General features: G+C 52.5%; 3 protein-coding genes across 3 annotated transcripts; 2 read left to right on the top strand and 1 right to left on the bottom strand.

The window, feature by feature from the left end:
* Positions 1-939: 939 nt before the first annotated feature.
* On the top strand, positions 940-2,120 carry PG986_004231 (Lipid droplet-associated hydrolase; the record flags this gene model as incomplete). Its single annotated transcript, XM_066840453.1, has 2 exons — positions 940-1,921; positions 2,059-2,120. The coding sequence occupies 2 exons, from the start codon at positions 940-942 to the stop codon at positions 2,118-2,120; spliced, it is 1,044 nt and encodes a 347-aa protein (XP_066703080.1).
* A 1,516-nt stretch (positions 2,121-3,636) lies between these two features.
* Positions 3,637-5,245, bottom strand: PG986_004230 (uncharacterized protein; the record flags this gene model as incomplete). The annotated part of the gene is made up of 5 exons (XM_066840452.1): positions 3,637-4,285; positions 4,356-4,525; positions 4,597-4,670; positions 4,735-4,962; positions 5,020-5,245. The coding sequence occupies 5 exons, from the start codon at positions 5,243-5,245 to the stop codon at positions 3,637-3,639; spliced, it is 1,347 nt and encodes a 448-aa protein (XP_066703079.1).
* A 4,335-nt stretch (positions 5,246-9,580) lies between these two features.
* On the top strand, positions 9,581-12,190 carry PG986_004229 (uncharacterized protein; the record flags this gene model as incomplete). Its single annotated transcript, XM_066840451.1, has 7 exons — positions 9,581-10,546; positions 10,607-11,091; positions 11,160-11,184; positions 11,247-11,313; positions 11,366-11,679; positions 11,735-11,951; positions 12,012-12,190. 7 exons carry the CDS (start codon positions 9,581-9,583, stop codon positions 12,188-12,190), a joined length of 2,253 nt encoding a protein of 750 aa, XP_066703078.1.
* Between the last annotated feature and the right edge of the window lie 1,737 nt (positions 12,191-13,927).

Raw genomic sequence — 13,927 nt, 5'->3', positions numbered from 1 at the left:
GGTGCTCGGAGATAGACAGATGGGAAGAGAATGGAAGCAGGTCGCGTGCTCGTGATCTGGTGGTCATGTGGGGGGAAGCTGAAGCTGGACTCGCTTCATTTGAGCCGGCACTGCCTAGCAGCAGTCGAGGTGGCAGGTAGAGTTGAGAGCTTGCCTCGCGGTATGTGATAAGATAAGGTATGGAGAAGTGAGACATGGATCAAGTCAAATCAAATGGAGGGCCAACAATACCGTTCAACGACGTCAACAGACGCAAGTACGTAAGACTGACTGCAGTGGTAAAGAGAGAGAGAGAGAGAGAGAGAGAGAGAGCGCCCGAGATCAACGATGCATTATTGTGATTGAGTTGTTACTTGCTATCAGTAATCACGACGAAAAATGAAGAAGAGAAAACAACTGCGGGAAGCGCATTCTTGGGATGGCGCCTTTGCTGGCTTCTCTCGAAGTAGCTGGTCGTCTGATAGCCCTATCGCTAGCTGTTTGGTGTTTGTTGGCATTTCTGGGACTTGGATGACTCGAGATTGGAGACTATTGGGTTTGCACGTGGAGGAGCGTCAGCGCGTCCAGCAAGCATTGCATCAGCAATCAGGCTCGCTTCCCAGGCTGCAATGGGCAATTCAGCTCCCGAGCTCCAAAATTCCAGGGCGTTCAGGGCATCCAGGGCGTCACAGTGGGGGTGGTAGAACCAAGAGCTACAGTGGGGTTCCTCGGGTTTTACTTGGGTCCCATTCGGTGCCCCGGCAAGAATAAGCTCTCGGGGCAAGCTTAGGTTGGGTTGGAGTGCAGTGAAGATCAGGCCTGAGCCACACTGTATGTAACCAACTACCGAGGGAGCAAGCCTGCCAAACTGTTGTAAGAGCCACAGCTGTCGTCAGATCAATTGATTGAGGCTTGACTCGTCTCCAAGTTGCCGTGGTACTGTCTGCGTACAGCGACGAAATGGCTATTCACTCCATCTCCTTTCCAGCTGGCCAGGAGTCCAGGTCGGCCAGCAGGGATGTCCTCATCTTCATGATCTCAGGTAATCCCGGTCTCATCGACTACTACGCGCCCTTCCTGTCCGCACTGCGGACCCTCCTGAACTCGTCTCCCGCCTCCAAGGGGGCCCGGTTCCACATTTACGGGCAGGATTTGGCCGGCTTCAACGACGCCGACCACGAGCCCCCCTTCAGCGCCGCGCACCCGCCACGCGACGTGGCCTACCAGGTGAACTACCTGTTCCAGACCCTCTCGGAGATCAGGGTTCCGGGAGGCGATGATGCGGGCAGCGCAAAGCAGGGAAAGCCCTTCGACGAGGTCATCCTGGTCGGCCACTCGGTCGGCACCTACTTGATCCTGCAGCTGTTCCACAAGCTCCTCCGCGAGCCCGAGGTCGCGCCGCACCTCCGCCTCAAGACGGGCATCCTGCTCTTCCCCACCATCGAGCACATCCGGCACTCGCCGAGCGGCCAGCGCCTGGAGCTGCTACGGAGCGCCGCCTTCCTCGAGCGCCACGCCCACCTGCTCGCGTCCGGCTTCCTGCGGCTCTGGCCCTACGCCGCCTTGCACTGGGTCCTCAGGACGCTGCTGGGCCAGCCGCCGGCCGCCGCCGACGTCACGGCCCGCTGGCTCAAGAGCCACGACGGCGTCTGGCAGGCCCTGCACATGGGGCTCGACGAGATGCGCGTCATCGGCGAGGACCAGTGGGACGAGGAGCTCTGGGAGATTGGGCGGGAGGATGCCAAGGCCGCTGCTGCTGATGATGATAGTGACGAGGGCGCTGCCAAGAGACTGCCGCCCAAGTTCTTCTTCTTCTTCGGCAAGGACGACCACTGGGTCGCCAACCACTTCCGGGATGCGTTCATTGAGCGAAGGCAGAAGCAGGCGGAAAGGACGAGGTTGATGGTGGACGAAGGCAACCTGCCACATGCGTTTTGTATACGTAAGTCATGCTTTCTTCCAGTTTTGTCACCCCAGCACATCATTTCCATCCATCCAGACGTTCGTGCCCATTTCACCGCCCATCTAGCTGCATTGCTCACCGAAAGTACCTACTAATATGCATGGACCGAAAACTAGACCACAGTGAGGTCGTGGCGGAGAAGGTCTCATCCTGGATCAACGAGCTGTACGCCCCATGATGGACTTTATGCAATGTTTGACGGGGTGATAAGGCAAGGATCAAATCTCATGACCATCATAGACTAGCCAATGCCTGAAGTCCGGACATGGTCCGACCTACGATACCAATCGTTGAGATAGACGTTAAATTGATATCAAGACAGCCACCCATTGTATCTCGCACTTTGGCAGGTGAACACGTATCTAGCGCTATCAACAATGAGTGGTGTTGTCAGCCTCCAGTGCTATTATTGTGTCACTATCCCTGCTCAGACATGTTTGTGCTACATGGGGGCGTATGGGGGCGTGTTATCAGGGCTGTTACCACCCCTCCTAGCCTTAGCGACCGTTTCGTAGGCGTCCTATGAGATCAGCGCATACACGCCTGACAGCCCGGTTTGTGGGACGCCCAGGCGCAAGTCATCTCCGGGTTCGGCAGAGACAAACCTGGGGGCCGTTGTAAGCTTGAGAGGGGAGCCTCACATCCCCCTGCCGCGCTATATCCTATGATCTCCTATCGGGCGAGACAAAACTGTCGGATCGCCGGGGATCGCCGGGGATCGCCAGCTCTCGGCCCGCTCATCTGCTTGCTTATCATTGGTTCCGATAGCGCGTTGTGTTCGCTCGCCAATTTCAGTGGTCACTTTTGATATAGTTTCTCGTTGAATTGGGGTTCTATGTATTGATGGGACCCAGGTCGTATCGTATGTATCACAAGCAAGAAGTATGACATGTCGTACCATACCAGCCAAGGCCGAACCAGGCTTCTCAGATCTGCAAGAATGGCATGTTGTAATGCATTGCCGCCCCCGCATCTGGGAGCTGAACTGCATGTCTTGTTCTTCCATACGTTATCTCGTGATCTAAGTATGTATCGTGAGTTCACATGACTTTTCCATCGCATCGTATCTCAAACCACTATTCCAATGGTAGTTGGTGCCTCTAATGTCGAACCCGGTTTTGGGTCTCATGTATTTTGCAGCCATCCTCAGCCGCCGCGCTCCTGCAACGTCACGTTGACCTACATATATGCGTATTGCGTGCCTGAAACGCCACAGGTACTTATTTACATCTCCATGATATCATTCTGAACGCTACATGTGTCTAGAACAGGACTCGGGATCGTCCGGCCATAAAATAGAGCAGGGCAGGGGCATTGTTTGCACCACGGTCATCAAGCACACCCAGATCAGGGAGGCGAATTGCTCTATAGTGAAGACCAACTTGATTCCAATTTTTCCCGATCCAGTACGCAAGTAACCAAATAAACCAAATCCAGGGCGTACATACCCGGGAACCTATCAAATACACCGACTTGTCCACACAAGTAACCGTTCCATGGCACATTTGACAATGCCGCAGTAGTTCAACTTTTCTTCTCACAGACTAATTATGAAATTAAAAATGGCCGGAAAAGAAAGGGAGAGAAAGAAAGAAAGAAAGACACGCTAAGACTGGCACCCCAACCCCCCAATCCCTGAGGAATCCCTCCATATGTAGTAGGTACGTGAAAGCCTCAGTTTTGTGATTGTGGAATCAGAGAGCATCGTCGACAACCGGAGGTCCAGTATTCGAGTCTTCGTCCATAGTAGTTGCTGTTGTCGTTGTCGTAGTGGACGGACCAGCAGAAGAGGATTCACCACCAGCCGTCTTGCCCCCGCCGTCTTCATCATCACTCGAATCGTCGTCATCGTCGTCCGGTACGAATGCAGCCGTGTTATTGTGATACCTTGGCTCCATGTAGACGGGCATGGGAACCAAGGGGTACCGGCGGTTTAGTATCTTGGCGGCCGCGTCGCCAAAGGACGAGTCCCAGGGCATCCGCATCGATTCCGGCACGGGCCAGCCGAGCGCGTCGTTGCGCAGCCACATCCGCACCAGGTGTCGCGAGAACGTCTCGCCGTCCTGATAGGGCTGGCGCGCATGGAGCGTGCTCCACGAGTTCAGGTAGATCATGTCGCCCGGCTCGCTCTCGAGGCATATCTCGTGCATTCGGGCCGCCTGGTGCACCCGCGCCAGAGCATGCTGTTGGACCGCCGTTAGGGGCGGAACCTTGGCAGCGGCCGCGGTGCGGGGTGCCGATGCGAGAGGACCTAGGCGTGCTGGATCTGCGGAGAAAAGTAGATTTCCTCGGTAGTACTCAAAGAGCGGCGATAGTGTATATGGGGGCTTTCGCCTCAGGCTCCTGTGACCAAAAAAGAGCAGTGGTTAGTCGAGGAGAAAGACGTGGGAGTGGCACACGCGGGCATACTTACGCTTGGATAGGCCAGTTCGGCTCTATCAGAGTGCGTAGAGCTGAGGGGTCCGAATTGGCCAGCTCGTTATATATAGTATGGGAAGAAGCAACACACAGCCGACCGCCGACGGCTGCCGTCTTGCGCACGTGAAGAGATAGTATATCTGAGCCCATGTCGCAATGGTGCGGCTACGCGTAGTTAGTCAGCTTGAGTGACCCGTGTCATAGGAATAGGGATAGGTTGCCCAAGACACTCTTACCAGGCCATAGTTTGTGTGTATGCCGTGCCTCCGCTCTAGGGGGACGGTCCAGGTCTTCGAATCAGTGACGTGCGCTGCAGACGACAGGTCAGGTCAGCATGTTTCTCGCGCACCGTGCGATATGGAGCACAAACGTACAAAGCATTGATCCCTTGGCGTCCTGAAGCCCACGGCGATTACCGATGTAGGATGAGATGCCCAAGTAGATTGTCATGTAGTCCTCGATGGAATATTTTAACTCAAGACCTCGGATTACGCATATTCCAGTGCCATTGTGGACTTCCAGCGCACACCTGTCAAGTCGACTCTCCAGGCTGGGGAGAGGAAACAATTCCCGAGAGATTTGGTCCCCATGTATACCAAGACCTGTGAAGTGTTAGGTCAGCATGACATGAGGTAATAAGCAGGAGAGAGAGGTCGCACCTTTGAAGCGCTCTAAGGCAATCTCTACGTCGGCAACATCTTGCTCAGTAAGCTCGAACATATGCGTAGGCTGGTCGTCGTCTAACCCTGACCATGCCGTAGGGCCTCGTATCTGTGATGGAAAATTGGAAGGGATGACGGGAGGGTGAGATGAGTTATGGGCATTATCCTCAAGATGGGCCTGATCATGGTCGACAGTTGACGGGAGCGAGGTCTGAGCCGCCATGTTTCATCGGTACGTAAGGAAACAAGACTGGTAGCAGCAACGCACACCACCTGCGATGGAAGGCAGGGCTCTGGTGGGACCTTTATAGTCCAAGGGGCTGATTGGGAGGTCGGCGTGTTGCAGGAGGTAGAGAGCTTGGGGTCATAGGGCGGAGAGAACGGTTCTTCGAGGGTACTTCCCTACCATCGACGGGAGACGGGGGCGAGGGCTAGCACCGGCGAGCCAACCGAAGCCGTCGGCGGTATTATAGGGTGTGGTTGGAAGAACGAAGATCCTTGTACGGGAAGCAGAGGAAGAAGGAACTGCCGTACCCAAGGTAGACGCGAAGGGGGCGCCAGGCCATGTAGTGCCGCCATTCAGGGTCGTATTATACAATTGGGCGCCTGCGACTAGCGTCTTCGGCTCCTATGCTGAGGATGTTGCATCTTGCTGCATGCCATTCTAGGATTCCTCGGGGGTGAATGCTATTTGTTGTAGTGATGGGAGTGGCTGCAGCCGCCGCAGATCCATCATCACCTGGCCGGCCAAGTGGCTCTCGCGAAGGCATGGCGGTCATTTTTGGTATGGGATCTGTCAGGCGTAAGAAATGGGACACTTTCTTGTGCTGGATCGAAGTATAGTTGAGAAAAGTAGATGTTTTTTTTCTTCCTGGACAAAGAGGAAGAACTGCCAACGAGGACGAAGAACTGACCATGTTTGTCCAAAGCGGATCAAGAAGCTGCTGCATGCGCTGTCTCGAAGAAGCCAATCGACTCATACGATGGAGGCGGATTGCAGCGGAATCCACCGCTGCATAGCATCACGAGAAGGTCTTGGCAGGTTCGGTAGTTTAGCGGTCACTGAAGAGTAAAGCTTGCCAGACTTGCCAGTATTGGTGTATGCTATCGCCCAAGCCGGGGGTGTGCCGATCGACTTGGCATTGAACGTGACGCCGTCGAAGAGAAGAGAGGGGGAGCGTCGCCGGCAGCCGAAGTAGGGTACCAACGGGCAAAAGGAACGAGTTCCAGAGGAGCTTCTTTGATTCCACACCGGCATCATTGGTGCAGGGGATGGATGTGCAGAGGCAGGAGTCTCTCCCATAATAGGCGACGGGTAGTGGATGTCCGGGCCCAGATACCCGGATCTTTCTTTTATCTCCTTCGTCGCGCGGCTTTGCTTCTTATTCGACCCACGGTCGAGTAGCAACGCACGCATGGGCTGCCAGCGGGGACGTCCTGCCTGCAGATCATATCGGGTTGTGTGCATATGTCAGCCGTGTCTAATGTCGAAAAGGGAGCCAGTCTCTCATGGGGGGGGCATTCAGCAGCTTTCCAAGAGATTGAGGACGTGTCTACTCTGGTCAGCCAGCTGAGCTTTTAGGCCGCGCACGTCCCCTTAAAGGGGCTAGAAGTATGCGTCCGGTGACGGCCCTTTTTTTTATATATTAGCCGAAAATTTAATAGTGTGTTTATTTTAACCTTTTAATTAAAAGTGAAAAAAGCCGGTTAATTATCGTCTCGTTTTTTTATTTTATTTTTAAACCGGTTAATTATATTTAATTATATCGATAAATTTTAATTAAATAATTTAATCGACTTTAAACTAATTAATTTAATTTTTTAAAAGTGTTATAAAGAGTAAAGAATATTATAAAAAGTATTATAAAAAATATTATAAGAAGTATTATAGTTTAAAAAAATACTATATAAATAATTGTAATATAACTCGCGTTTAATTTTATTTAACTTTTAAATCGACGTACGTTAAAATTAATAAATATAATATTACTCGCGCTCGGCCCTTAATATTCGCTTAATTATATGCTTAACCCTTTAAAATATTACTTTTATTTTAAATAAACTTCGAATTAACTAATTAAAAAGGTGCGTGCGTTAGCCGATAAATTAGAAACTAGCTGATTAAAATAAACACGTCCTAAAAATAACCTGTCAAAAGCGTTCTGCCGGTCTTCGGCCATGTCGCCTGGACGAAAAATAACGTACGTGGTAGCATTGCACAATCGTCTTGTGATGGCAGCCAGTCAGGGAGCACGCCATAGGGAGATCATATAAAACTTAACGGTCGAAGGCGCGGCAGCAGTCAAGACAAGGGTGCATTGTCTTCCAAGGTTATCTCGCGTCGCGCATCCTCTCTGGCCCCCACCCCATGGCGGCACCCCTGTCAGCCTGTACCAAGTACGGCGGGACAGGGAGGCAGATGGGATGCCCAAGATTGCGCAGTACGTGCGATGCAGCTTTGCGGGGGACTGGGTCTTTGCGAGATGAGATGCGATTCGCGCAGTTGTTTGTTCTGTCACATATATAAATCGCCATCTCTTGGATGGCTGGCTTTCTCGTCTGGCTTGACTCGATAGGGTCTGGGCCAATGGCACGACGCGACCGCTGCACCCATGCTGCCGGTTCCGAATCCCGACTGGGATTGCGAGGCCCGAGGCAATGAAACAATCAATTGTGCGACCTCGAAAAACACTAGATTTTTGGTCGCACAAACAACCAGCAGCAGCACAACACGACGCAACACATAACAGCATATAATCGCCATGGCAGCCATTCCTCTCCAACGGAGTGGCCGCTGCCCTCTGGCTCGAGGCAGGCCGGGCTTCTTGCTTATGTAGGTTAGATAGTTCTCTGGATGGGAGGTTCTTTGCCTGCTGCATTGCCGTACATGCATGGCGCCGAGTGAGCTGCGCTTCATCGTGAGGACGAAGAGAAGCCCGGGAACGCAGCGCGCTATTGCAGATGTATCTCCCAGGCGGAAGGCCAGGCGCAATGTACTCACTCAGCACGACCCAAGCCACAAATCCGCGGAGCATTGAAGCAGGTGTAGAAAAAGAAAGCAATCATATGAGAGACTCAAGAATAAGCAATATCAATGCAGCAGAAGTGTTTGCTTGACTGCCAATGAGAGGCCGTCAACGACAGCCGGCCAGCGCTAACTGCTTCCTTTCCCTCGAGATGTACATGTTGTGGAGGAGATGAGCAGCTTGAACGATGGGTGGATTGATTCCATGGAAGCTGGGGATGGACAGCATGACACTTTCCCTCGCCTGCTCGTCTCGCCTCTTTCTCTTTCTTTCTTTATTTCATTCATTCATTCATTCATTCGTTTTTTCTTCCCCCCGTCCCATTCCTCTTTCCCCGTCTTTCGGTGGGTGGATGAGCAGGTTCCAGGGCTGCGAAACAGCAACCAAAGGTGGAAAATGCAATACGAAAAGAAAAAGGAAGCAGCGACAGTAACCAAGAAAGTAACGATCTAGAACCAACCACCCACCACCAGACCTGATCTGATGGATGACAACGCACACTTTTTTCCACTTTCTCCATCCATACTCCGCGAACAGAATATTCCCGCCATCCACTGGAGTTTTCCCTCCTTGCCTGCATGTTCGTGCGAATCCCGACGATCCAAGTCCAGTCCAGTCCAGTCCCGTCAGAAACCAGTCCCATTCCATCTCTTGCTTGCGCCAACAACTTCCCTAATACCCAACACCACATAATCACCCCAACCAAGATCCAAGGTACCTTACATATTCTCGCCTCAGGTACTGGTACTCCAATTGCATATCTTACGTGGCCTACGTAGGCATTGCTTGAGGTCGTCGGAATCAAATTGGCTTGGTTGACCAATCGGTCTATTTGCTCAATTGATACCACCCTACTCTGTTGAAGCCGGGCTGGCCACTCCCTATCTTTTGTGCAAATCAATCTGTGCAACGAGACTGCCGATGCCGTCAGCCAGTCAAACACTGACTCAACCCCTGGTAGGAACCCGGTCCATTGGGAACTCGACCTCCAGACCTTAGGGTTGGCAGATCGTTCCTTGGACGCTTTCGGAAAGGCGCCCTGCCGCCCATCGGCATTGATGCTGTGCAACCCACCAAGATCCCGCGTCCACTTTGACTTATAGACGTCGTCCTTAGCCTTGTCTGTCACTTTACGCCTCACCGGTTTCAATAGGCTCCACACGCAAACCCACTTGCATCTTGTCGCCTATCCCCGTATTCTGTCACGATAGGCCATCTTATACTTCGGGCTGTTCCACACCGGGTGAATTGCTGGTTCGACTTCGACTGATCCTGCCTTGCCACGCAGCCATGGCCGGTCCGCTGATTCATGTCGCGGTACCTCTGGGAGAGTCACCTGTCTTCGATGTAATGGAAATTCCTTTCTTTTCCCTCTCGTCTCGTTTGTCTGTCGTGTCCCTCAAGGTAGAATGACCCTGTATTGACTTGAGTTTGTCGCTGTGGCTGCTAAGACGAGGAAAAGGGCACGCCTCGCCGAGGATCCTTGCTTTGGACTGTCAGATGATTTTGTGCCTGACTGGTTACACCGCAATATGCGGCCAAAGAAGAGGAACTACCCCGGCTATCCCTATCAAGGAGTGTCCGCGGCGATGGAAAGCATGCAGTCTCAATGTCATCAGAGTGTGCCAATGGCCGCTGCTGCACCCTTTGCCGACTCGCCGGACGTGCGTCTGATGTTGTGCTCAGCACCACCACCAGCACCACCACTACCCCAAGAAGCTGTCGGCACACCCTGGCAACATGTTAACCTGGAGCCGTCCGTCACACAGCCTACGCCCTGGGGCTATGCTGCCGCAGATGCCATCCCAACTGCCACCGCCGAGCTCTACCCTTATCTCTCTCCCCCTCCATCCCACAACCCCAGCTTCGTGTCGGGCTTTCCAACTTTCTCACACGGATCCTGTCAGCCTTGTTCTTTCAACTTCCAGTCTATTGACATCCCGTTACTTCTTGATCAATATCCTTTCCTCTATCAGCAGGCAAATATGCAGCTGCCCGACTACGACTCCGCTGACCACAACCTTGACAACTCGGTTAACCACACCGGTGGTGCGACCGCATCGGGTCATGACGACCTCGAAGGCGTCTATCACTCTGATGCCACATCCACGGCTCACGTCTTGAACTCGCCCTTCTCTCTGCCTAATCCATCTGTCATGTCTTCAGCTAACATGGAATCGAACTATAGACCGTCCATAAACCTCCCCGCACCAAACCAGGAGGAGTCGGAATGGCAGTTCGTGGAGAAAGAGGCCAGTCCCATCGACGGGCCATGGCAATGCATACCATCGTTTCTCGACCTGCCTCAAGAGGTCTATTCCAGTTCCACGGCATACGGCACGTCATCTCCAGAGGCACTAAGCCCAGCCAGTCATGAGGATCCCACCAGTCTACCGAGGCCCAAGAAGAGGGGCGCCTTATCTACCGAGGAGAGGAAACAAACCAGCAAGACCAGGCGGATGGCTGCCTGCGTTCGCTGTCAGATGCAACGCAAAAGGGTATGTTTTGCCTTGAATCAGCAGCATCAGCAACAACAGATACATAGCAGACATCATTAGTGCATTCCTAACCCTGATGATGAGATGGGTGCTTGCCTCACCTGCCAAGATGTCCGACAGTCCAAGAAGGTCATCCACAAGCTGGATTGCTGCAGATGGAAGCTCACTGCAGCCAGTGTCTACCGCCAGGCCCATCTGAAACTGACAAAGCGGTGGCAAGGTAGTACCATGTACGACATACCCTCCTCGGACTGGGCGGATGATGAGATCAGGATCATCCAAATCAGCGAGGGATTGTGTTCCAAACCTTTCGAAATCAAGGTCAGGCGATTTAAGCCCAAGCCTGGCGATGTGACGGATCGCATCTGGACCGACAAGCACGGAAACCCTCATGTTGTGAAGCTGCCACCCTATGCGATAGCCAGTGTTAGTGAAACCTGCAAGCGGTTCGTGAAGCATGCAGAAGAGAACGCTTTTGAGGCTGTGGAAAATTTCGCCAACAGGCACGACGTGCACCCCATCGTTCAGGAAACGTACAAGGCTGCGTGAGTTCTTCTCCATTAATGTTGGCCAAACCTGTTTTTCCGATGGTAGACACTTACAAGTAATGCAGGTGGAATCACATGAGACACGTTACAGTGAGTCGAGAGTCATCCTTGCAGCCATCCATTGAACATGTGCAAATACTAAGCTGCTTCAGGGAACATCTGAAAACATCGACCTTAGGGAGTTCATGCAAGAATTCTGGGGATTCTGGTTTGTGCTACGTAAGTTGCTTGCCCCTGGCTTGGACCCGGGCCTCCGCTGACAAGGCTTCAGGGCACACCATGGGTTCCAACCAGCTGGTTGGGGATGAACATCTAGGAATGGAGCCTGAAACGCACAAGGACTACCCGTTTCCACCCGGCCACCTCTCAGTTCCCCGCATGGTGTGCCAGCAGTTTGATTCGATAGTGTACGATGCACTGCTGAGGAAAAAGAGGACCAAAATTCTCAAGACTCTTTGGGCGTTGATGCAGAAAAAGGACCCACAAAGCTTCGAGACAATCTTCTTCGCCATCTTCATATTGCTTCACGAGATATCAGCCACCTCGAAAGACCGCTTTCGGTGGTCGAGGGAAAACCAAATCAAGGTAAGATTTCCGTGCCTGAGGTGACACATGTATGCCAGCTGACGTGGGATCACAGGCAAGATATGATATGGGGCAGAGTATGGAGGAGCTACACGAAGGGGCAAACATCATACTCACCCTATGGACATACTACAGGCGAGGGTTGTGCCCAGATGCTGAGGACTGGCACTCCATTCGCAACAGTCCGCCCAACGCCAAGATACAACTCCAGTACGTAAGCGACGACGTACAAAAGCTTATGGTAGCACTTTGCACCGCATCAGAAGGAGAGAGTAAGACCCATCCACCCCTTTTCCACCAGTCATGGCGCACCTTAACCAACTCCCTTCTAGTTGAATCAGAGACGGAAAGGCCGGCCGGCTGGACCACGTCGCGTTACGCCAGGAAAAGGAAAGAGGTGCGTCCGGAGGCGGACCTGCCGTTTATCTGGGAACGGGACATGCATTTCACCTCGCAAATGTTTCAAGCGGGTTGGCAGCCCCAAAAGCAATGGCAGCGTTCGGATGGTTGAGGTCACTAGGTGGCCCCTTTGATCTTCACTTCATGCACTTTTCTTCCTATGTCTATACCAGTTACAAGCCGCGCATAAATGGTATGACGAACTGTATTGAGAAATCGGTCTGTACTTCCAATACACCATTTTACGCAGATGATACTTCGTCGGTGCGTATATTCTACGGCAATGCGAAAAGGGTGCCACGATAGCGCCATGTCGGATTGTATGTCGAATCGCCCACCTGAAATGAGATGGCCTATGTGATATGGGATTTCCTTTCATTGCATATAGAACAGGGGAGCTCCGCAAATGGAGGCACGGGTGACCGAGACGTTGGAAGGGTCTGGGGCTTTTACGTGGCGTCTCACTGCCTTTGCGCATTTGGAGGAGCTAGGTATGCAATGACGTCCCGTTCCGTACACGTGCATGGCAAGGCAATGCTAATACTGGCGTACCGCGGCGCTTGGGGAGTTTGAGTGCGGATGGCAATGGCCTATGCCGGATGCATGCAGACGGAGCAGTCATGTATAGCGCTACTTGATGCAAGGAGCTTCTGGTCAGGTAGGGCACGCAGCAAACGAACCGTGGGCCGTCATTTTGCATCATTTTGCTACGTAGCCATGCGTTAGGGACATTACTTGCTTCCTACCCGTCAACCCACTTTCGATCAAGTGGACAATCCCAGATCTTACTTCTTTGGTGCAACCTCTGGAGACCGGTGAAGGAGAACATAGTTGGTTTTTGGTAGGGGAGGTGCGGCAAGCGGTCAAGCACTTGTAAAGACATTGTCCAGCTAGGGATGCTTGTTTTCTTCCCATGACCCCTGGCGAGTTGGCCGACAGCCTAGGAGCAATCATGCAAGGAAGATATGTCAGGCATGGCATCTGACAACCTGCCGCCCCCAAGCACTATGCAGGTCTCTATGTCGAGATAAGACGAACAAATCACGTCTGCTATGGCCTGGAACCTCGTTGATGACGCAATCTCCCGCACGTCACTGTTGCTGCGAACTAAATCTGAAAAGAAAAAGAGAAAAAAAAAAAAAAAAAAAGACATGATTCCGGGGAAAAGTTGGACTCGATGATACTGGCAGCTGTGGGGCAGAGGAGGCCGTCTCTCATCGGGCGATTAGTGGTCACATCTGTACATGACCTGTCATCCAACAATAGGTAGAGATAACAGGACATTGATTGAGGTGAAAGCGAGGAAGAAAACGAAAAGCAATTCTTTTGAAAAGAGAAGGAGATTGACGGGACGCGAACGGATGTGGACACCAGACCGCTTTCGCTGCGGACAGCACATCGTGATTGATAGACGACGGTCGTTTTTGAGAAAAAAGTAAGAGAGGGGCGTGCGCCTATGCATGGGACTTTGAAAGTGCCCTATTGGCTCGGCTTCTGCGTGCTGGCGCCGTCACCTGGCTTCATCTACTCTACCTCATGCATTTGAAGTTTCTTTTTCTGTCATCCCTGACCTACGTCCCTTGGACGGCTTTTTCTCATGGAATCGTCGTTGGCTGGTCATACACACACCCATGACCTAGACGCGCGCGGCGGTCCGTCCCTTGTCCCCCAGTTAAACTGCTTGATCTGCGGGGAAGACGCCGGGCGAAGGCCGAGAATCGCTGCCAATGATGTGGCGGATCAAGACGGAAAGTGAAGTGTATTCGTAACTGAAAAGGAGAAGACGACAGGGATAAATTGTCTGGGTCGGGGCGTCGATGGGACCACCCACCCAAAAATGAGACGAGTC

The sequence above is a fragment of the Apiospora aurea genome, assembly GCF_038362705.1.
Source record: "Apiospora aurea strain CBS 24483 chromosome Unknown utg000003l_segment0_segment0, whole genome shotgun sequence".
Taxonomy (NCBI): Eukaryota; Fungi; Ascomycota; class Sordariomycetes; order Amphisphaeriales; family Apiosporaceae; genus Apiospora; species Apiospora aurea.
This window is presented reverse-complemented; position numbering and strand designations above follow the sequence as displayed.